The 24,238-nt window shown below is 39.2% G+C and overlaps 4 protein-coding genes across 5 annotated transcripts; 3 read left to right on the top strand and 1 right to left on the bottom strand.

Moving 5' to 3' along the window:
- The first annotated feature begins 823 nt into the window (after window positions 1-823).
- Window positions 824-3,638, top strand: LOC113749090 (V-type proton ATPase 16 kDa proteolipid subunit). Its single transcript, XM_027292745.1, has 3 exons — window positions 824-1,071; window positions 1,170-1,455; window positions 3,157-3,638. The coding sequence occupies exons 1-3, from the start codon at window positions 993-995 to the stop codon at window positions 3,287-3,289; spliced, it is 498 nt and encodes a 165-aa protein (XP_027148546.1). The 5' UTR covers window positions 824-992; the 3' UTR covers window positions 3,290-3,638.
- A 1,423-nt stretch (window positions 3,639-5,061) lies between these two features.
- Window positions 5,062-9,707, top strand: LOC113750242 (probable 1-acylglycerol-3-phosphate O-acyltransferase). Its single transcript, XM_027294238.1, has 9 exons — window positions 5,062-5,448; window positions 5,919-6,155; window positions 6,698-6,744; window positions 6,858-6,976; window positions 7,065-7,225; window positions 8,015-8,124; window positions 8,200-8,299; window positions 9,082-9,205; window positions 9,367-9,707. The coding sequence occupies exons 1-9, from the start codon at window positions 5,207-5,209 to the stop codon at window positions 9,490-9,492; spliced, it is 1,266 nt and encodes a 421-aa protein (XP_027150039.1). The 5' UTR covers window positions 5,062-5,206; the 3' UTR covers window positions 9,493-9,707.
- Window positions 9,708-12,345: 2,638 nt separating this feature from the next.
- LOC113749186 (probable LRR receptor-like serine/threonine-protein kinase At4g36180) lies at window positions 12,346-15,780 on the bottom strand. Its single transcript, XM_027292861.1, has one exon. The coding sequence runs from the start codon at window positions 15,778-15,780 to the stop codon at window positions 12,379-12,381; it is 3,402 nt and encodes a 1,133-aa protein (XP_027148662.1). The 3' UTR covers window positions 12,346-12,378.
- Window positions 15,781-19,101: 3,321 nt separating this feature from the next.
- Window positions 19,102-24,077, top strand: LOC113749476 (protein ACCUMULATION AND REPLICATION OF CHLOROPLASTS 6, chloroplastic). Of its 2 annotated transcripts, XM_027293228.1 has the most exons (6): window positions 19,106-19,738; window positions 20,048-20,272; window positions 20,874-21,134; window positions 21,276-22,242; window positions 22,702-22,835; window positions 23,524-24,077. In XM_027293228.1, exons 1-6 carry the CDS (start codon window positions 19,169-19,171, stop codon window positions 23,812-23,814), a joined length of 2,448 nt encoding a protein of 815 aa, XP_027149029.1. In that variant the 5' UTR covers window positions 19,106-19,168; the 3' UTR covers window positions 23,815-24,077. The 2 variants fall into 2 exon arrangements, with proteins under 2 accessions (XP_027149030.1, XP_027149029.1); XM_027293229.1 differs by lacking the exon at window positions 23,524-24,077 and having other exon boundaries at window positions 19,102-19,738; window positions 21,276-22,238; window positions 22,702-22,783.
- Window positions 24,078-24,238: the final 161 nt, after the last annotated feature.

A 24,238-nucleotide genomic window follows, 5' to 3' on the forward strand; every position in this document is an offset into this window, starting at 1 on the left:
GTGTGTAAAGTCATATAGCTTTCAAAAGCTTTTATTGTGGTCAAAAGGGCATCTATAAATACGTCAGGTAAATTCTCTATAAATTAATAATTTTGAATCATATAAAATTTATTAATTCAAAGAGATATTAATTAATTGATAAATTAGTAATTTATTAATTTACTGAGTGTACTTATAATTTAAAGAAACACTCATTTAATTTTAAATTTTTATTTTATTTTATAAAAATATAAATTACTCTATTAATAAAAGGAGGTTAAAAGTCTAATATGTACTTGATTTGCATGTATAATTTCTTATTACAATACGAGAATTCAAGTAATGCAACAGGAAGAATTAAGGATGGGAGTCAGGTAGATTTAGATTAAAAAAAAAATAAGACACTCATATTTTAGTAAAATATGATATCTTATTTTAGTGAATTATTAATTTATTATATAAATAAGACTAGAAAGTTATGTAAGGTTTTTCACAAAAAAATTTTATTTTATTATTTTATCAAACTTATTAATTTAGCCCATTAATTCAAGTTGGGACCATAAAAAAGTTATTATTTAATAGAGGTTATTAATTTATCGGATATTGATTTATAGAGATTTTAGTGTAATAAATTGTTCAAGAGAGGCAATTATGATGCAGAATCCAAAACAAAACGGAGTGCACATAAAAGCTAAATATGGTAATTCATTTTTTTTTTTTGTTTACGAAAACACAAGACAGAATTTCTCCCCTTTTCCCCGTAAACCCAAATTATATATACGTTTTACTACTGTATTTCACAAATTTTGCCTCTTCCCAAATTATTATATACGTCTAACTACTGTATTTCACAAATTTCCTAGCTAAGCGAAGGGGCCGTGATGGTGAGATTGAGACAACATCAGGAACAGCGTTGAACATATCAAGCCAGATTAGCCTACGTCGCTGGAAAGACCCCCAGATCCAATCTCTCATCCTCCTTGGACCCTCCTACCAGATCTAATCCCAAGAAAATGTCTTCGACTTTCAGTGGCGATGAGACCGCACCCTTCTTTGGCTTTCTCGGCGCTGCTGCTGCCCTAGTCTTTTCATGTACCAATATGCTCTCTTTTCTTTTCTTGCCCTCTTCAATCAACTGGGGATTAGAATTAGGATTCGATATTAATTGTTTGAATTTTCGGATTTGGTAGGTATGGGAGCAGCTTATGGGACGGCCAAGAGTGGCGTAGGAGTGGCGTCGATGGGAGTGATGAGGCCGGAGCTGGTGATGAAGTCTATAGTTCCGGTGGTCATGGCTGGTGTGCTTGGTATCTACGGATTGATTATTGCCGTGATTATAAGTACCGGAATCAACCCTAAGACTAAAGCTTACTATCTCTTCGATGGTTACGCTCACCTTTCTTCTGGTCTTGCTTGTGGCCTCGCTGGTCTTTCTGCTGGTATGGCTATCGGAATCGTCGGTGATGCCGGCGTCAGGTATTACTTTACTCTTTCCTTCCCTTCCCTGACTTTTCTCTGCATGATTATTAAGTAACTAGCCTGGGTTTTTGGATTGTTCGTACATTGTGATCGTGCTTAGTTGAATTCTTAGCTTGTTTCATGAGTATCTATTCTAGCTTGGTTATCAATTACTGGTAGTAAATCTACCTCTTTATCATGCGAGATTTTTTTTCTTACTCGATTTTCTCAGTAATTTTGGGTCTGTTTGATTGGGTGTAAGATATTTTCCGGTCAAAAATATTTTCCAAAGAAAATTTTTTCAAAGAAAATAAATGTTTTCCTATTCATTTTTCGGTGTTTGGTTGACTAATTTGGTCTCCTAGAAATTGAAGCCAGTTAGATCCCATATGTCCAACCCACCACAACAACACCTTGCATCCTAGCATACCGTTTGCTCTGTCATACCCACCACCAGCAAAGCCGCCTACCATCCATGTTCTTTCCCCGCATTGTCACCACAGCTGCAAAAAGCCTCCTCCCAGTATTTACCATCACCACCATTGCCACCACTTCCTTCTTGCCAGCCCCGGCACCATCCCTACCCATTCCCATAGTAAAAGAAAATTATCATCAATGGGGAAGTCTCATGAAACAATAACAAATTATTCAAAAATTCCAATTTGCTGGTAAATAATATTGCCGAAATTAAGATTCATCAGATTGGTTCCTCAATGAAGGAGTATCTTTCCTCAAAGATTTATACCTCAATATCAAAATCATGATCAGATAGGTAATCAAATTGAGAGATGTAAAAGTCACCCTTGATTGACGAAGCAAGAATTTGGGCCTTCAGAGAGAGATTGCTGTGGAGAAGTGCCAACAAGATCACCAATGAATCATATGGGTAAAGATTGAGTAACCTTAATAATGGCCTGTGAAGGGTAGTCGACACCTCATTATCCTTGCATTAAATGAAGTGGCAGAACGTGAGTAAAATGTATTCATTATGGCAAGAAAGGAAGTTGTTTTACATCCGCCAGTGTAAAATATTTTTCAGCAGAAAAGATTTTGCCACACACTTGTGCAACCAAACATTGGAAGTTCCAGAAAATATTTTCATTCCAATCAAACAGACCTATAGTGTAGTTGAATTGTGAATTGCACTATAATCTTCTCGGTTTGCAGCGTTCAATTATTTTTTATTTGTATGTCGTTGATTTTGATCTTTTCCTCTTTTCCTGAGCTTTGAATTTTTGCTGGACATCACTAATTACCTAGGTGTTACATTATACCAAGGTAGATCTGTTTAGACTTAAAAGAGCTTGATTTAAGCTTCTATAGCTAGTGTCAATCTCCGTTCAGAAATCAATGCAGGTAATACTGTTGAAGTAGTTCGAAAACTATGATATATTGCTGCTATAGACATCTTAGTTGAGATAATGAGTAATGTATCCATGTTACAGAAGGTTCTGAATATGGTTGTCCAGGGATAGAAATAAAATTTTAATTTATTTTAGTACTGGCAATAACTTATAGGCTACTACTGTCGTCGCTGATGCTTCGTCATTTACTGTATCTTCTTTTGCGCTGTGTGTCTTCAGAGTGTTATGTAGTTGAGAAGCTTTTAGTGCACCATCTCTTGAGGCATTGTATATTAGCATTTTTTGGGATGCATTTTTATCAAGCATTTCTCATATGCATATGATTATAACTCTACTTTTTACTTGCCTACTGCAGAGCCAATGCTCAACAGCCGAAGCTTTTTGTGGGTATGATTCTTATTCTTATTTTTGCCGAAGCCTTGGCTCTTTATGGCCTTATTGTTGGCATCATCCTCTCTTCTCGGGCTGGTCAATCAAGAGCAGATTAGAAGAGGAACTTATTTTAGTGGAGACTTTCTGGTGTTTATCCTCGATTAAGGACTATGTTTATGTTTTCTCCATTTAGGGATGGTCACCCAGTTGGATAAAAGTCCAAGTCTCTCTAAGATTATATACATGCAAGGCCATTGCTCAATCTGAATTGTTGTTTTATTAGGTTGTGGAAATTGGATTTAGACTTTTTGGTTTGAATAACATCTGTGTTGTGTTACTTAGTGCCTCATTATCTGTAAGTTGGATTGGATTGTGTAACACTATCATCTTAATTAGTCTGTTGAGACTTAAATCTTTCACTAGTTGAGTCTCTGTTTGCAACAGTAAATCTGGGAATCTTGTGTATACTCCTGTGTAAGGCAGTTGATTGCGCCAGTGTTCGTGTTTCAGTTTTGTAACTTGTCTATTGGGGGGTTTCGTTTGGTTTTCTGTCTGAGGCAAATGTTGTAGGCAGTGTTTGGATTGAGGGAATGGGAGGGAAATGAGTGGAGGGGAATTGGAGGGATTTGATTTTTGTTGATTGGATTGATTTTTGAAACGGGAAAGGAAAGGATATGGAGGGGAAGGATCTTTATTTTGTTGATTGAAATAATTTAAAATTTTTTAAAAGGTAGTTTTTTCATTTTTTTTTTTCAATAAATTAACACTTGATCTTTTCCTTCTTCAATCCAAGCAAAAATTTAGTATTTTTTTCCTTTGCTTCGGCAAATAAGATGGATGGAAATCACTTTCATTTTTTTTCCCTTTTCTATTGGTATCCGTTCCCTTCTTTTCCTTCAATCCAAACGGTGCCTAATAGAGCTAGTGCACCTGTTTCAAGACGAACCGTATCGGACCAAGGCTATGTGCATTTTGCACCCGTTTTAACTTTGTTTGTATATAGTGTAATTTATTTACAATATCGTGTAATTTTAAAACAAAATTTTGTGGTTTCCATACATGTTAAAAATGAAGTACAAGATGAGATCTGGATCGTACAATATTTTTTTGGTCAAATCTTGTCCGTGAACTGTCAAAAAACGGTTGTTTCCTGCAACCGTTCCTGCCCCTCTTCCAACCGTATCCGCTCCAATGATCTCCTTTGTCTCCTCTTACGAGTTGGCCTTTGCTCCGGCAACCAATTCGAGCATCTATTTATTTGAACTTGATTGGTATATTTACTTTTAATACTCTATTCTCATTCCTATCAGAATTTAATCTGGGACTGAACTGTATCCAACAAGAATGTATATTAACATTCTTAACCGGTCTGAACTTATTGAATAAATGTAAACAAACAAAGGTTAAGTTTGCTCATGTGTATTTAGAGTAAAATTAAGGGTTTTTTCCCCTATATTGACCTGATTAAAAAATGTCCTTAGCACTAAAACTATAACAAAAAAAACAAAGAGAAAAGTAATAAATTTTCTTCTTGGGAGAAAGGCATAAAGGTAATTAAATCTTTTTGATGATCCTTAGTTAAGTAATACTCCACATAAGAAACAGCAGAAATGCTGGAATCAGCTTCCTCTTCTTTTTTTTTTTTTCGAAATGAAACGTTAATTTTCATTTTCTTTTATAAGAAAATAACTAGAAAAGTAAATGCATTCTTGATTAAAAATCGGAGGGAGGGAAGCAGCAACGTCATCCCTGACGTGGACCAACAATGTGAACGCCTCTTCTCCTCTATTCAGAAGATTCATTCAGGTCGTTATTTTATTTTGACTGCGTGTTTTATTATTAATTGCTAGCATTACTTGCAGGAAAAACCAGAGACGAAAGTAAGCAAAGGAAAAAGGGTCCGTTCCGTCGGGGGAAGTCACCTAGATCCTTCGCACCATCGCGCTATATATATATATATACGAGTCACAATGCTCGGAGAACAACAGCAGTGAAATGAAATTTGGACTTGGACTCGCTCTTTTGAAAATCGCATGAAACTTAGGAGGCCAAACAGCAGGTGGTCAAAGAAGATATCGCTGGCGAGCATGGCGGAGGGAATTGCTTCTCCTGCTGCCGCAGCAGCAACCACCTCTCAAACTGCAACCTCTACCGCCGCCACAACGGCCGAGTCAATTAGCAAGAAGAGATCGCTATGGCCTTCCATTCTTCGTTGGATACCTACCTCCACCGACCACATCATCAGAGCTGAGAAACGCCTCCTGTCTGTTGTAAAGTAATCTATCTCTCTTCCATTTCTTCCCCACTTCCGGATTTTTGGGACAGTTTCAATGTAATCTCCTTCTCAATTTAGTATTCCGATTTTGCCGTTGAATTTCTAATTTGCTGTTCAATGCCAAGTGTAATTGATGCGGCGGATTATTGATTCGATATGAATATAAGCCTCCCGACATATTTTATGAATTTATGATTGCTTTTGCAATTGATCGAATTTTACATGTTAAGAGTAGGAAAAGAAAAATGTCTTTTTGTTTGATCATTTCTAGCTTGAAAGTTCATCAAGGATTAGATTCTGATCGTTTAATTTTCAATTTGGATCCGTTTAGCGTTAACTTGGAGAAAACTAGCGACTAAAGCTAGGTAATTGTTTGGCATCTCTGGTTTCGGCCATCTCAATTAGTGCACTGTTTGGCAGTTTTGGTTACTGATGCAATGTCATTAATTTGTGTTTGGGTTGAATGGCAGGACTCCATATATTCAAGAACACGTTAACATAGGATCTGGTCCACCAGGTTCTAAAGTCAGGTGGTTTCGCTCTGTTAGCAATGACCCAAAATTTATCAATACACTAACTTTCGACAGCAAAGAGGGTTCTCCCACTCTTGTTATGGTACATGGATACGGTGCTTCCCAAGGTTTCTTCTTTCGGAACTTTGATACTCTTGCAGCTCATTTCAAAGTCATTGCTATTGATCAGCTTGGGTGAGTTTAGGGCCTGTAAATTTCGGCATCCAATCCTGCTTGAAACACAAGTTATCTTTACATACTTTTAGAAGCACTTGCAATGTTGGAGATGTGGGAAAATGACATACTTTGATTGTACATTGAAAGATATGAAGAGAACAAAATTTTTCAATAGCATCGGGAACTTTTTATGGTATGCTTTGTAGTGAACAAGATCCAAAGTGAAATTCGCTATTAAGTATGAAATTATGTATATTTTTACATAGAAATAATGCACACTTACCTTTACTAATTAAAACTGGATACATTAAAATGTTTATATTAATTGCACTGAGACTAAACATGATGACGGGCATTATTGAGAATTTTGATAAAGTTAGAGGAGTTTTAGATTTAGTAGACGTCTTCTAAAAAATGGATTGAATTACCAACATTTTACCAGCTGTTTTTTTCAAAATATATATACAAAACCTGAAAGTTGATGGTTTTCATAGTTAAGAACATGTAGAAATTATGATTAGGTACTCTATTTTTATGAATGTCGTCTTCCTTTTTTGCAGTTGGGGTGGATCAAGCAGGCCTGACTTCATGTGCAAAAGTACAGAAGGTCTGTTGTGGATTTATTAGCCCAATCTTTTATCTAAATCCCAAAATTTCTTCACTGACATTTCTTGTCAATCATGATAATCATGCATAATTTTGCTGGAATTTGTAATGCAGAAACTGAGGCATGGTTTATTGATTCCTTAGAGGAATGGCGCAAAGCCAAGAATCTTAGCAATTTTATTTTACTTGGTCATTCATTTGGCGGGTATGTTGCTGCAAAATATGCTCTCAAGGTAATTACTTCTCATGCTATGTCTCTGCTCGTACCGGCGTATAAGATGACTGCTATCAATTCCTGATATTCACTTCATTCTCTTGAAGCATCCTGAGCACATTCAGCACTTGATTTTAGTTGGACCTGCTGGATTTGCTTCAGAAAATGATTACAAGAGTGAATGGCTTACTCGTTTTAGAGCAACGTGGAAAGGAGCCGTTTTGAATCATCTGTGGGAGTCTAACTTCACTCCACAGAAAATTGTAAGGTGATGACAGGTCTCTTGCTCTGCATCTAGAATTTAATTTAATTTGTTTGATACTGCTCTTTATCTTCATTTTTTCTGTTTAGCTTAAAGAGGGCAGCCATTTTTAGGTTCTTTCATATGCTAACATCAATTTTTTATGCCCCTGACAAAACTGCGTCATCTTAGAGCTTGTCACTCATTGACTTTGATATTCCTCCCATTGTGGTTTATCTTCTAGATTCCTACCATACACTGGCAGTTTATGATGACTCTAGCAGATGTACAGATAATCTTTCTTCTCTTTGTAAAACTACTATCTTTTTTTGCAGTCCTTGGTCCTTTCTTTGAGTGCCTGAAAGATTAAGTTTTATATTTAGCATTAGCAGTTAAGTGATACCCAATATGTCCTTGCGGAAATTGCATCTCCGACGTCTTCTCATGCATGACTGGATAAAGATTATGCTACAAGTATCTCTTCTTAGTAATACAAGTATGTTACAAGTATCTCTTCTTAGTAATATAAGCTGCCTGTTTTATTGGGAAAGCAATTCAGAGGGCATGCTGTTATGTAGCAGCAAACCAATTTATAAAGTAGTTTCCATCTAATAAATGATCATACAGTGGTTCTTTATGCATGAGTGGCAGGTTAACTGTGGTGGTTGCTTCTTTCTCAGTCGATGGAACTTTTTTTTACTTGAGCTTGAAGTGTGGCATACTCATGTTCTACATCAACTGATAAATATAGTTACCATGGATTAAATATACCAAAAGTCTGGAATTCACTTTTGTTGTTGGGAATTCTGTATGTAGAGGTTTAGGCCCCTGGGGACCAGATATGGTCCGCAAATATACAAGTGCTCGGTTTGGTTCTCGCGCACAGGGATCTGTTCTGACTGAGGAGGAATCCAGATTACTCACAGGTAGGATAATATCAAATGTTTTTCATTGTGGCACAGTATGAAAAGTTCCTCATAATGACTATTTCTGGATTGAAGATTATGTATACCACACTTTAGCAGCCAAAGCTAGCGGAGAACTGTGTTTAAAGTACATATTTTCGTTCGGAGCATTTGCTAGGATGCCTCTTGTCCAAAGGTGAGAGGGTTATAATACTTTCTTCTCCTCTCTCATTCTTTACTTTTTCCCAATATTTGTAACAGAATTCCACTGCAGTTTTCTTATTAGCATCTTAAAAGAGTTAATCATGTGAATTTTCTTGTGGGCAGCAGTTATGAATGCTTTCCACAAGTTATTCGGTAATTAAAAGTTGCATATTTGACTGGAAATTAAAGACCAGAATAACCATATGACTGCATTGTTGCCTTTTTGTGGCATGGGGATCATTGATCCTTAGCTAAAACAGCATTTGCTTCTGTGGAAGACAAGGCATATATCTGATTTCCTTGGAAATGTAGTGGGTGATAACTGGTCTGCCAAGTTCCAACTTTGCAAGTCTTGGATATCTCTGAGAGATACTTGCAACCAATATTACAATATCTTCAAACAGAACTGCGATTAGCTTTTTATTTCCTTGGTTCCATTTTTACTTTTCCCTTTCCCTCGTAATTTTATTCATTTAAAGTCTGCATGGGACGGGTTGCAATAGTACTTGCAAAAGAGCCTAATATTTTATTCTCTTGAAGTGCTGGATTAAGAGGCAGACTGTAGAATGCTTGTAGCTGTATTCTTCAAAGTTTAGATCCAGTATATTAATTTGAGCGACTAAGATAGAGTGACAATTTGCTAGAGAAACTGTTCATCAATAACATTTTGCTCTTCAAATCTTGTCTAAATAGCTTGGCTTGAATAGAACTGTCTATTTTTCGTATTGTTTCTATGTTAAGGTGTAAACAATCCTGTCATCTTTTTGAGTGCAGGGCATCAGAATGGAAGGTGCCAACTTCCTTTATTTATGGTTTCCAGGATTGGATGAATTATCAAGCGGCGCAAGAAGCTCGCCAGCATATGAGGGTTCCATGCGAAATCATAAGGGTCCCTCAGGTCTGTATCTCTCCTTTATGTGCGATATGAGGGGAACAAGCAAAGTAGTTACTTTCATTTTTTTTGCTTTCTTTAACTTTTATCGCTTGATTAGACACATAATTTAATAATTTATATTCTGATTAAAAATGATGGTAAAGGTGGTCTTTTTGTGACTACAGGCTGGCCATTTTGTATTTATAGACGCTCCGGATGGTTTCCATTCAGCGGTTCTGTATGCTTGCAGGAGGTTTTTGTCCCCTGATCCTGACAGTGAGTCCCTCCCTGAGGGCCTGACAACTGCTTAGATGAAGAATTCAATGTTGTATTTACTAAATGTAATTCTTAGTGTACTAAAGAGCATCATTCTTTTGAGCGCAGGCTGCCACTTATTGTATCATTAATTCAAGCCTTTAAATGTATTTGTTTGGTCTTGGGCTCTATGCATTATTTTAAATGCGCCGAGATCTTTGTAAAATTCTGACATAGGACGAAAGAAAATAAAATGTATGATTTTAAATTCGTTCATTGGGCTTGTTGGTGTCATTAGCTTAATTTGCCTTTTCAAACTTCTATTTCCATTTCCATATCATGGTTTGGGCAATCTCTCAATGACCGTCTTATTTTTCCCGCTGGGACAAACTGAATGTCAACCCAACTGAAGTAACTGAGAAGTGACCTTCCGTTTCCTTTCGTCAGAAGCTCGCAAGACTCCGATTGGACGAGAGGACCGATGGTTCCGCTCCATGCTTCAAGTCACCACTTGGTCAACCAGTTATAGACCTATAAGCTTTCAAGCTTATAAATTGTCATAGTCGAAATTGCGGCGATGGTGATTGTATTCGGAACCAGTCACGGTGCCACTTTTCCTTTGACACAAGATAGACAATATATATATATATATACCCTCCATTAATCTCACTCTATCGCCCATTAATTTGACATTGTATTGAGATTGGGTAAAAAGCAAATATGGGCAATGAAATAAGATCTATGGGCATTGTATTTTTGTCTATGTTATTGTAGTGCCAACATCAATTAGTATCCATTCTTCTTCTTTTTTTTTTTTTTTCTGAAAATGATAATAATTGTATAACTTATTCTATCCTAAACTAGAAAGGAGGGGAGCCTAAGGCACTGAGCTTGGTTAATTAGTATCCATTCTAAACCGGTGGTAGGAAGAGTAAAAACTGTACATTCATTAGCTTAGAATCTGGAATTCAAATCTACTGACAGTAAAAGTCACTTTATCTTCACTCCTAAAACTGTACATTCATTAATTTGACTGCGCATGAAATAGAGACTAATATTTACAGTAGCCTCTCTCTCTCTCTCTCTCTCTCTATTTTAAATTTGAAACTCCTTTTTTTTTCTTTTGACATGTGACATGCATGTAGATTTACTAGCACAAAAAAATTCTCCCTATTGTAGAAAAGATTAAGGGATAATTTTAGAAACCTCCCATAAGATTTTTGGCAATATCACTGACCTCCCCTGAGGTTTTCAGAATTACACTAATCTCCCTTGAGATTTAGCATTTGATAACAAAATCAGCCCATGTTAGGAAAAGTGAACATAAAAAAGTGTTTTCAAGAGAGAGAAGGAGTTTTGTTCCCACAAATGCGCCTCTTGTAGGGGTACAAGTTGTATTTAGTGAAATAATGGAAACTAATAAAAGCCAGAAATAAATTAGAAAAAGTGAAGGGATATTAGTGAAATAAGGAAAAAAGAGTCAGAAGGAGCATCAAACCATTTTTGCTCAAAACTGTAGCAACGGCTGTTGCTTTCTTTTGCAATGGTTAAAATTGAATACCTTTGCAATAGTATACAAAGACATGAATCAGCATGAAGAAGGAAGACATTTTCACTTTAAGCATCGGCATTTAAGGTGAAAAAGAGTGATTTCTTGCAGAAATTAGGGTGAAAAAAGTGATTTAAATGGGTTCACGAGAAATGCATAAACTAATTAAGTTATTTGTCATATGTTCAAGTTGCAACATCATAGATCCATTAAATGACACATGCAAGTTAAGAACTGAAATAATCATCTATGAAACCTAACTAGTAAGAAGGTGCAAACCAGATTCTGCAATCCAAGAGAATTATCATCAGTTCAGATTTTATAACCATATCAGTAGCTCTACTCTAAGCAAATAGTAATGCAATCTAAGACTATCCAAAGCATCGTCAACCTTAAAGCAATTCAGGCAGAGAGCGAGAATTGCAAAATCATTATTGTTTAATCATAGTTTCACGTAGCACCATATTAATGGATGTGCCCTAACCACTCATTTATCAGATTTTAGTCTTCTAATGACACATAATGTACAGGGTATAATAAAATTTTGCACCATATGACGTAAGCAACTGGGCCCCAAATTCTGTCAGGAAAGATCAATGAAATTGTATCCTAAATAGGAGTAATGGAGACCCAAAGGGACTGGACTGGGGGTTTCTCCAAGACGGACCTTAAAAGATTTCGTGAAGCAATAAAATCACAAGGCAAATGGCAATATGGCATGGCAAGGGCGGGGGTCCATAGTCATACATGCCCTGTCAAGTGTCAACCCACTTATATAACAGCTACAAACTGCGTGAAGCGAATATCTATAAGGGCCGACCCGAAGTTCATGTGAATGACTGACTACCACTATCCTCTTACAGTAACAGTAGTAGCAGTAATTAAGATATAGAACAGAAGCAGACAAACAAATTTATACTCGGATGTACTAGTATCTAAGAGGACATTCACGGATCCTGCGTCACTGACTTGCCCTTTCCCAATAATTAAAGTCCGTTTCAGGCTCTCTTCTGGCTCATATGCCTAACGGCTACTTTCCCTGACCCCTTTGGAAACTAGTGACTGTAGTAGTGGGTATATAATAGACCACGTGGCATTCCCCATTGAACAACTCACGCTTTTGGCGGGAATCTGATATGGGGTCCCCTCCGAGTTCCCGGAAAATTATTCCACTCCACTACCTAGTAGTAGCTACCGCACTATCAAGGTCAAGGGCCTCAAAGCATTAAAATCCGGAGGAAGAAATTAGTGAGAGAATACTAGAAATAAATAAACAAATATCAAGAATGATTTTGGGGGGAAAATTGCACAAGAATGATTTCTGCTCGGCAATGGCAATCCGTTAAGTGATGAATGTCAATTAATTATTTTTATTTTTTTTCTCCCTACAAACTCAGATGGGGGAAGGGATGGTCGTGGGATCAGCCGAGGAAGGCATGTCAGGGCCAACCCGGCAGCCTTCTAGCATGAAAACAACGTCAGTCATAGATGGTCTTTCAAGAGGGTCTGGCATTGTGCATAGCAAACCCACTTTGACTCCCAACAAGAACTCTTCCCACTCTGCAGATTCTGGATCCAGCTCAAGCAATCCCGGTTCAAGCAATTCTGAAATTTGACCAGTTTGTAGTTGCCGCTTGACCCACTTGACGATGTCCTCATCGTGATTGAACATCACTGGCTTTTTTCCTGTTAGTATCTCTAGTAAGCCTATTCCGTAACTATATACATCAGCTTCCTTTGTCGGCAGACCAGTCAATGTGACTTCTGGCGCCACGTAGCCAAGAGTTCCAACGGGGGTTGAAGACGTCGATGCTTCGGCTGGTGTTGCTATCGTTAGTTTATCTAAGCCAAAATCAGAGAGATGCGCCTCAAAGTCAGCGTCAAACAAGATATTTTGTGGCTTTATATCTCCATGCACCACCGAGGCTGAGTGCAAGAACGCCAGCCCGCGAGCAATGCCGAGTGCAATCAGGTGGCGCATTGGCCAATTGAGGACATGACCATCTTGGTGCAAAGCCTCCTGGAGGAGGGTGGCCAGGTTGCCATTGGGCATGTAATCGTACACGAGGAGGCGAATGTCCGAAGGAGGTCCTGCATAGTACCCTCGAAGAACTGTTAGATTGCGATGTTTCACCTTACCAAGCGACTCAGCTTCTTTGCGGAATGCGTTTACATCAATGGATGTATCAGGAAGGCGACGGATGGCAAGCACCATTCCATCTGCATAAGTAGCCTTGTATAGCAGGCCATATTTTCCTCTGCTCAACACATTCTCCTCATCAAACTGCCTTGTTGCTTCCAAAGTCTCTGCATATGTGATCTTGTTGTTGAACAATACTAACTTCGGCCCTCCATTCTCTCCACTTCCGCGACCCCCTACGTCTCTCGGACTCGGACTTCTTTTCTTCTCTCCAGCTGCTTTAGCTCTCAGCTTCTTACGCCACCATATAAGACCGTATAGGTACGCGCCACAGCAGCAAAACAAAATCAAACCTGCTGCGGCAGCCACAAATATCAACAGAATGATCCTTTTCACTCTCCGCCTTTTTGGTTTCCTACACTCATTCAGTGGCATTCCACATAAATTGTCATTCATTGCAAAAATAGAAGAATCATTAAAACGTGAAGCCAGAGATGCAGGGATTTCACCCTGAAGATTGTTATGGGAAAGATTCAAATGCTTCAAACCAGAAATGGAAGAAAGACTTTCGGGTATGCCTCCACTTAAATCATTGGAAGAGAGATCCAACGCTGTTAAATTGGATAAATTTGACAGTGACTGTGGTATTCTTCCAGAAACGTGATTAGAATCTAATAGTAGCATCCTCAATGAGAAACAGTTAGAAATGCTCGGTGGAATTGCACCATTTAGACTATTCTGACCCAAATCAAGCTTCTCCAAGTGAGATAACTGCGAGAAATCATTTAGAATTCGACCCGTTAAGCGATTCCCACGCAGCTCTAAGACTTCAAGATTTGAACAATTGCTCAACTCAGCAGGAATTGAACCGCTAACATGATTTTCAGCAAGAGATAATACAGTCAAGGATGTGAGGAACCCATATGTATCGGGAATCTCACCAGAGAATGCATTAGACGAGAGGTTCAGATACTGTAAGCTTGTTAAGCTACTAAAACCTTCAGGAACATCTCCTGATAACAAGTTCTCTTCTACAGCAACAACTTGCAAACTTGGCAACCCAAAAATCCCAAGAGGCAGTTCCCCTGAAAATTTTTGCTTACTCAAATCCAAAATTCTCAGCCTCAACAAATTTCCTACACTTTCAGGAATGGGCCCCAAAAATCTACAGCCACTAACATTTAACACCATCAACCCCTTCATATCCCCAATATTCCCTGGAAATCCACCCGAAAAATCATTTCTACTCAAGTTCAAACTACTCAAATTGCTAAGCGCTATCAGCTCTTGGGGCAAAGTCCCATTAAGATTATTATTACTCAAATCCAGAGACTCAAGCCGGTTAAGACCACCTAAACTCCCGGGAATTGACCCGCTAAAATAATTTTCTCCCAGGGATAGCATCTCCAGGCTCCTCATTTCCCCCAGAAAATCCGGAATCAAGCCCGACAACCGGTTGCCTCCCAAGTCCAACACTCTTAATGACCCACATTGTCGAATACCATCCGGAATCCCACCAGTCAAGGAATTATTCGCCAGCCTAAGCTCCTCGAGACTTATCAAATTTCCAATTGTATTTGGTATAACCCCTGAAATTGAATTCCCGGAAATATCCAAAATCTTCAAGGTTGAAACATTAATTAACCACCCTGGAAACACATATTTTATCTGATTCCCGTGAAGGTCTAAAACTTCCATAATACTTGAACATATTGCATTATCAGCTATGCCCTGAATCCCCGTGAACCCATTAAAACTCAGGTCAATGATCCTAACTAAATGAGCACTGACATTTGAAATGCTGCAAATTATGGAAGTTGGGACCACCCCAGAAAGCTGATTATGCTGCAGAGAAATTACTTGTAAGCTTGGCAATATACCAATCGTCGCCGGAACGAGTCCCTGTAGGTTATTATCTCCGGCGCTGAGGTGGATAAGGCTAGAGCAGTTGGAGATAGCAGATGGGATTGTGCCGTAAAGGCGGTTTGAGTCTAGCCAGAGGTATTGGAGGTTGGACAGGTCGCCCAACGTCGCAGGAATCTCGCCGGAGAATTGGTTGTATGACAAGTTTATGAGTTGGAGTTGAGTGAAGGCCGAGAAGTTTGCCGGGATGTTGCCGGAGAAGGAGTTTGAGGAGAGGTCGAGGACCCGGAGGCCAGGCGGGACGTCGCCGGAGACCTGTCCGGAGATGAAATTGTGGGCGACATTGAGGACTTGAAGGTTTGTTAATTTGGACAAGGCGGGAGGGAGGGCGCCGGAGAGAGAGTTGTACTGGAGGTAGACGGCGCGTAGGAAGGCGCACTGGGAGAGGGCCGGTGGGATGGAACCGTTGAGGTTGTTGGAATGGAGGCTTAACCTGCGCAGCTGGCGCAAGTTACGAAGCTGGTCTGTCAGCCGGCCGCTGAGCTGGAACCGGGGCAGGCGGAGTTCACGAACATGGCCTTCAAAACAGGCAATGCCGGGCCAGTCACAGGGCGCTGAGGGCGTGGATGGATCCCAACCGTCCATTGCTCCGAGCGGATCATCCAGATTCTGCTTGAAAATGAGCAACGCTTGAATCTCGGTTGCATTATCGGCGCACGTTAAGGATAAGGTGGCGGCGCACATTAGCACCACCACCGCGGTCAAGTGAAGAAACGTAGCCGTTGTTGACATGGGTTGGGAGCAGAAAGAATCAAGAAATGGCCGTGGCGCTGGTGGTGGGGTTGTTTGTTTTCTGAGTTGGGGCGGGGGAATAGAAGAGAACGGTTAAGGGTTAAATGGGGGGGTTTTGGGACGTTGGAATGGACATGTTTTTTAACGGGTGAAGTTTTGGAGGAGGCGCTCAAGGGGAGGAGCGTATTGTAGCAGAGGTGGTCTGGGCTGGGGGAATAGTACGATTGAGATTGGCAGAGCTAACGCCATATGTTGCGGTTAAATGCCTGATTTGCCAAAAAGGGGATTTGTTGGTGGGTGGGTTTTGGTAGAACTTACATATATGGGGAGACTACTGTTTGGGAAAAAGGGGTTGCTGTCTTTTCTCTGTTGCGACTTGCGAGGAACGGGGAAGGGGGTCTGTTCTGTTTTGTTTCCCTGTCCTCGAAAAGTAGAGGGGAGAGTCTGGGAATGGCCTTTTTTTTTTTTCTTTTCTGGCCATTTTGGGTGCCTTTTCAACAGGGCTAATGCGGATTTCATCATTGGCTCAACTCTTCCCTCTGTGGTTTCATGTCACAAGAGTTGGGATAGCGTCACTTATGAGCACATGCAAACTGTTCACTCCTTTAGCCTGATTGGCCTTTATTAAGACATTATTGACTGTTGAAAATTTTTGGTACTTCTTTAAGAACATATTTGGTTTTTACTGACATAAACTAACCTGTAAAAAAAAAAGATACATTACCATACGAGAATGGTGCAGAGGTGTTCATATAAATTAGGAGCCGAAAAGAAGAACATGCACTAGATTTTCTTCCATAAAATCTCAACATCCCAGCAGCTCAGCCAAAAGTGACATATTAGTAAATTGACTGTGAACGTGACTGGGGAAGAAGAGCTCCCTAAATTAACTATGGGCAGTAGCAATCACCTTTCAAAGTCAATAATGATCTTTAGGAAGTCCAAGTAGGTCACTGTTTTAAGCTGTACAGACCCTTTCTTAGGACCACCACCCCCCTCCCCTATTACTGACTAGTATTTTTCCTCTCGGACCACTGCTGCCCCATTTTTTTTAAGGGCAGCTATTGTGTGTGTTGAGCGTTTCCACACGCAGAGCTCAACATCAAAAAATGTGTAGAGGGTTCATTCAATTTCCCAAACTACCTTGCCTTGATTTCACTGTTGCGGTATCAAACAAAGCTTGGCATTGAGTCAATTTATAAAATCTGGTGGAGTTGCGGTAAGCATCATCCTTAAACATGCATGTCCTGGCCCATCCGAGAGTTTATGCCTGCGAAAGCGAAAGCGATGCTGCATTTTTTGTCTCGATAGTATATTATCACTTATCCCATTCTTGCATTAAGACGCATATCGACCTCAATTGCTTTTTTTTTTTTTTTTTCGGAGACGACAATTGTTATATAACCTAATCTATCCTACACGAGAGGGAGGGAGCGGACTTAAGAAAGTCCAGGAGTAACTCGGAGGAGACTGAACCATCACCGGATTAAATGGGTGCACTACGTACTTGCCTGGATTTTTTGAAGTCAAGCCATTTTAAATGTGGCATTTGGTGGGAGGCAATGATTCACCCCACCAAGCCTTAATGGCTGGGTGGTGGCCACCAACCCAAAGGCTGGTGGTTTCATATGGACCTCAATTGCGTGTGCCTTGCAATTTCTCCAAATTATTGAACCAAGTAGAGGAAGGAATATATTATTAGTCCTTCGACTTGGTCATCTATGGTCTGTACATATCTGGGCATTCTGATTTTTTTTTTCCTTTGTATTCATCGATCTTTGCTAACCATTATGAGGAAAATGTGGAGCCTTCTTATCTTTAAGTAAGACGGCCATTTGGGGACTCTTATGGTTAAAATTAGGCACTTTCAAGGCAGAGAGGACGTTAAAGATCGCTACTACTGCTTTGGGGAAAACCATTTCGACAGAACGTACGCAGCTATCATTTTTGGCACGACTTTGCATAAAAAAAAAAAATTTCTTAGTAATTATAGGGCAATCTTGTTGGAGCCCGTGAGATGACATTTTTTTGTGGCTCAGTAGAGAATTTGATGATACTGTCTGACACGTTAGATTGACTGTTTGATTAGGATGTCAAGCCCTTGGATGAAGTAGTCCAGGAGAAATATATTTGTTTGAAGAGAAGAGCCTGACTCAGAGTGTCCGGATTTCTCATAGACAGGAGGCCCAATACAATGAACTCTAAAATTCACCGGACGTGTTTGGGTGAAGAAAAGAGATCGCGCTCATTCGTCACTTTACAACTCTTTCCATGGCGAAATTCGGCCCATTTTATAAAATTAGCCCCATTATGTAAAGCCGTAAAACTGCAATTCTGTCAAACCCACCCTCCTGTCCCCCAGACCCAGAGTCTACATGGGCAAAGCCATTAAAGCTCCAGTTAGATGTTCTATTGGGTCAACGAAGAGTTGCAATCTTATATTCACTTTATACTCTTTCCGTCTCGTTAAAATTATTTTTTTTTTAAATACCCTTACATTGATATTAGAAGCATTTTTTTTTTTGATAAAATTGATATTAGAAGTATGACTAATCACGGTATCTTTATATTAATAACAATAACAATATTGTGAAAAGTTGCACCACTTAAGATATGAAGTCACGCAATTAATGAATAAAATAGGTTATATTTATCGATAACAAAGTACATTAAATAAGGATATTTTAAAGAATTTACAAGTTAATGATATTCTTCAATTGTAAAATACACTATAATTTGGAACGGATGAAAAAGAAAAACAAAACTATTAAAGTGGAATGGATGGAATAATATTTGTTTAAGAAAATATAGAATTTGTATGTTTTTAATGAAGTGTTGAATTTGTAAGTTTAGGGGGAAGTTCCCATATAGTGGTGCTAAATAACTAGACAGTAATAATATTAATCTGGATTAACAAAAAAAAAAAGAAACAATAGAAGAACTTTGGAGTCATTAAAGAGAGTAAATGGGGAACTACCATTGATTAGGAATGCTCACAAGTGGATTGATTAAATGCTCTACTTGAACTCAGTCAATTTTGAGATCGAGTTCGAATTCGAGCTATTCATTCTAAGTCTCAAGTAAAGTTTGAACTCCTTTGTATGCTATTAGCTGAGCCTAATCAAGTAGTTTTATTATTTATATATTATATTTTACTTTAACTATGAAATAATTTTTTTGGGTTTATATATTAGCGAGCGCTGCTCGCCCTTACGATTGATCCTCTTCTGAGCGAATTGAAAAAACGGGCAGTATAAAATATGACCAAAACGCCAGCAGTCCGCACGAGGGTTTAAGGCTTTTACCTTTTAAGAAGTTAGCACCTAAAAAACTGGCAATTAGCTGACCGAAGATATATTTTGTAAATTCTCTAAAACCTCCGAAACAAATGGAAGTTTTGAGACACCTCAACATTGGCATCTGTACTCCGTCGCTGTTATCACCACCACCACCACCACTGCCGCCGCTACTGATCACCAGAAAGCTCCCAAAACCCAACGCTGTCAGCGGCAGCGCTAGCAGCAGCAGCATCCCAAACAGCTTCTCCTCCGCCACCAGTAAATGGGCCGAACGACTTTTCGCCGACTTCCAATTTCTCCCTTCCACCAACGTCACTGCCGACCATTCCGACGACAATTCCGCCACCGCCACTCTCGCTCCTCCATTTACTACTCCTACACTGGCCCCAACCGAGCGCTCCGTAGAAATGCCCATTGATTTTTACAGAATTCTCGGCGCTGAGGCTCATTTCCTCGGCGATGGAATCAGAAGAGCTTACGAAGTTAAGGCTTCCAGACCGCCGCAGTATGGTTACAGCCAAGATGCTTTAGTCAGCCGACGGATGATCCTTCAAGCTGCTTGTGAAACCCTAGCAAATGCTAGCTCTCGAAGAGAGTATAATCAGGGGCTTGCGGATGATGAATTTGGTACTATTATCACTCAAGTACCTTGGGATAAGGTGAACTTTCCGAAAATCCAAATTATATTATTATTTGTCTTAGCGAAAGCAGCATAATTGATCTTACTTTTTGCATATTGTCCTGGTTATTAATCAAATTACTAGTAATCCAATTGCTCCTTCTTTCTCTTGAGTTTTTAGGCTGCGCTCTTGTGCTAGAAATGTTGTCTAAACTTGGGAATGTAGATAACCTGGTGGGCAAGTTAATTATTTGTTTGATCGGTTTAGTCCAAATGGATTGGAATAATAAGGGTTGTCAAACCAATTTTCTTGTATTACAGCTTATATTATAATGATTTGACATGCAAGGTTCCGGGAGCATTGAGTGTGTTGCAAGAAGCAGGGGAGACTGAAGTAGTACTTAAAATTGGGGAGAACTTGTTGAAAGAAAGGTTGCCGAAGTCATTCAAGCAAGATGTCTTATTGGCAATGGCACTTGCTTATGTCGACTTTTCAAGGGATGCTATGGCTCTGTCACCTCCAGATTTTATTACAGGTTGTGAACTCCTTGAGAGGGCATTGAAGTTGTTGCAGGTAAGCTTTTAAAAGTGTGATCGTGAAGCCTAAGCATGCATTTGCCTTATGAGTTGCATAATGCACACTGCAAGAACCATTCTTCAAATACTTTTTTATATTTTCATGGGCTGGCACGCACTTAACCTATTGCTGATTACATATGTTTGGATTTAAACTAGTTGTGAATAGTCTGTTTGAATAGCTCACATTTGTGCCCATTCATGTTTGTAAATGCGTATGGCAGGAATTCAGAGTTCTTTGCTCTTTATTTGCCACTGTTGGGTCATTTTACTTTGTGCAATTAGTTAGATTTTTGTTTCTTTGGTTCTGTAAGAAATGTGCTTAGCTAGATAGAGAAATGGCGCCTGCCAGACATTGTCAATATTGTGTGAAACTGCCACTAGGCTTTTCCCTCATACTATTTTAGCTCTCAATACTAGGAAGACTTAAGCTGATTTCTAGCAGGTTGCTACTTCTCAGTTTTTAACTTTCCTTACTTTTAGATTGGATGTGAATCTTCTTATTTGGAAAACCAGACCAGTTATTAGTATTAATTATCCCTTATTCTCAATTATTTTTGATCTTGTCTATTCAAGTTTTTGTAAATGTACACTTCCAGGAAGAAGGAGCAAGTAGTCTTGCACAAGATTTGCAAGCACAGATTGATGAGACGTTGGAAGAAATAAGCCCGCGATATGTTCTTGAACTCCTGGCTTTACCCCTTGGTGAGGACTTTTGCACAAAAAGGGCGGAGGGTCTACAAGGTGTGCGCAATATTTTATGGGCTGTTGGAGGAGGAGGTGCTGCTGCCATTTCTGGGGGGTTTACTCGTGAAGGTTTTATGAATGAGGCGTTCCTGCGTATGACAGCAGCAGAACAGGTGATCAATTGCATTTTCTTGTTTACAAGGAAAATGTAGCTCTAAGTTTTTCCGGCTGTGATATTTTACTTTGTTTTTTTTTTGGGGAGTAATACTTAACTTTTACTTTGTAAATAATTTTTTTTCTTGATTTTTTGTAAGGTTGATCTATTTGTTGCCACACCAAATAATATTGCACCAGAAAATTTTGAAGTCTATGGAGTGGCACTTGCACTTGTTGCTCTGGCTTTTGTGGGTAAGAAACCTCATTTGATCCAGGATGCTAACAACCTTTTTCAGCAACTTCAACAGACCAAGGTTACTGCTCTTGCAAATTCCATGACCGTCTATACTGTTAGGGAGAACCGCGAAATAGACTTTGCATTGGAAAGGGGTCTCTGTGCACTTCTTGTAGGAGAAATTGATGAATGTCGCATGTGGTTAGGATTGGATTCTGAGAGCTCTCCTTATAGAGATCCATCCATAGTTAACTTTGTCCTTGAACACTCCAAAGATGACCAGGAAAATGATGTTCTTCCTGGGCTTTGTAAGCTGTTGGAAACATGGCTGATGGAGGTGGTATTTCCCAGGTTTAGGGAGACCCAGCATATAAAATTCAAGCTAGGAGACTATTATGATGATTCAACGGTCTTGAGGTATTTAGAGAGGTTGGAGGGACGTGGTCGTTCACCATTGGCTGCTGCAGCAGCCATAGCAAAACTGGGGGCTGAAGCTACTGCTGTGCTTGATAGTGTAAAGTTTAGTGCAATTCAAGCACTGCAGAAGGTGTTCCCTCTTGGTCCAAGTGACAGGAGTGTGAAAACTGATGAGGAATTCGAGATAAAAAATTCTGAAGTTGCCGGAGAAAGTGAGGAGCCTACAAGACCTAACAATTGGGATGATTCCTCCAATACTGGAGTATTACCTGATAGACAAGAATATGATGAACTACATGAACAGGAGCAGATAACTGAGGAAATAAAAGAGACAATCGTGAAGATTATGTGTGCTGGAGTAGCTGTTGGTTTGCTTGCTCTGTTTGGGTTGAAGTTCATTCCAAGTAGACATGGCATGTCAACTCTGCGCAAAGATGCTGGTTCAGCTATTGAATCTGACGTCATCAATGTGGGTATGACCTACAGATTATGTCAGTCAAGAAATTATTGATTGCTGTATCTTGACATCTTCTTTCATATATGTACATGAAATTTAATGAGCAAATTAAAAAAGCATGAAGGTTTGCGATTAGAAATTGACACACCAAAACATTATTCTTGGGACAACACTCCTGTAATAAGGCTGGTTACAGCCACAGAAATATACCACATTAACTGTTTTGCTGTACCACTGGACAATTTCACTGAGATAGTATATCAAATCCATGCAAAGACTATACGCTTCTTTGGGTGGTGCCATTACTTCCCTTCTATATTGAATTCTTTGCGGTTGGATTTGTAAATATCCAGGATGTATTTTGAAGTTGTTTTACAGTTAATAAATGAGAGCGTATGCATCAGTTTCTAATGTGAGTCCGTCCTTCTCTCTGGCTTTTATTTCTTCGTTCTCTTGATTGTTGCCTAAATTGCAGGGGCATCAGTAGATGAAAAGGACGTAAAAATACCTAGGATGGATGCCAGGTTGGCTGAAAATCTAGTTCGCAAGTGGCAAAATATCAAGTCCGAAGCTCTTGGACCTGATCATTGTCTTGAAAAATTGTCAGAGGTAAGAATCAACTGAGTAAATTTGTGATTTGATTGTCAAAGTCTTGGCTTCCTCCTACTGTTTCCTAGCTTTTGGTTTCGTTTTTATTTCACTCCCCCGTGGGGGTTCTAATCTGACCTTTATTTCTATAAGTACATGGATCTGGTGGCAATGAAAAATATTAATCATGCATTGTCTGAAATGAAGCCAATCAGAATGCCTGGATATTTGTGGCACTCAATATCATTTAGAAACTTGGCATAAATTGTGACACAGCCACACATGCCTGGTTCTCTCTCTCTCTCTCACACACACATACACATGCATCCCCACACCCACACCCACACCCACACCCACACACATGACACACCCACAACAACATATATATATATATCTATTCTGATCAAAGTATCGTGTATTTCTAGTTTATCTGCTAGATTTTTCTAAGCTCTCTTTCTGGAGAGGCATTGCAGTAAACGAGTAGGTGCAACGGGTGATTAACTCGATCGTTTGGTCTGTTGTCAATAGCCTTAGTAAAAGTTCAAGCTAGAGTCCAAATACAAACATTGAGCTGGAGAATCTCTTCGATTGCTTATTCATTATGGGTTGGGTTTTATAGCTGGGCTTGTTGTAGGATGAAGATCCTGGTTTCAAGTGCACTATTTTTATTCTCCTGAGACTAAAAATAAGAATGTTAACTTGCCTCCAGGTTCTGGATGGGCAAATGCTGAAAATTTGGACAGACCGTGGAGCAGAGATTGCGCAACACGGTTGGTTTTGGCAACACATGCTATTGAACCTTAACATTGACAGTGTAACAGTTTCTGTTGATGGTCAGCGTGCAATTGTGGAAGCCACTCTTGAGGAGTCAGCTCAGCTCACTGATGTGGTCCATCCAGAACACAATGATTCTTATAATTCTATTTACACAACAAGGTATGAAATGTCATGTACAAAATCAGGCTGGAAAATCACAGAAGGAGCTGTCCTAAAAGCATGATTTGGAATCTGTATAGTGATGAATTCTTTAATGTAAATGTTGCTGAACTCATGGAGTTGAATTAGTTCTCTGTTTTTGGTGGATTGAGTATTAAAGTTTTGCCACTATTGTTGATTCTTTTGCTGGCTCAACACAAATATTCGGTAATAAGCATAGAACGAATGTTGCTTATAACTCTTTGTATTTGGAAACTGCTGACATGTTGGCTTTTGGCTGAGCTGTAGTAGAAAGAATCTCCCTGAATGATATGGACTTTATCTTAATTGGTTAAACCTACCGAAGTTTATTCTGAAGTGATCACTGTTTTACGATAGGATGAAGTAAACAGGGAGAACTAATTCTGGTTTCGGAATGGAATCTAAGGTTGTGTTTGGATTGCATTTTCCATCATTTTTCATGGAAAAATTACTGTAGCGATTTGATA

Source organism: Coffea eugenioides, chromosome 10 (assembly GCF_003713205.1).
Source record: "Coffea eugenioides isolate CCC68of chromosome 10, Ceug_1.0, whole genome shotgun sequence".
Taxonomy (NCBI): Eukaryota; Viridiplantae; Streptophyta; class Magnoliopsida; order Gentianales; family Rubiaceae; genus Coffea; species Coffea eugenioides.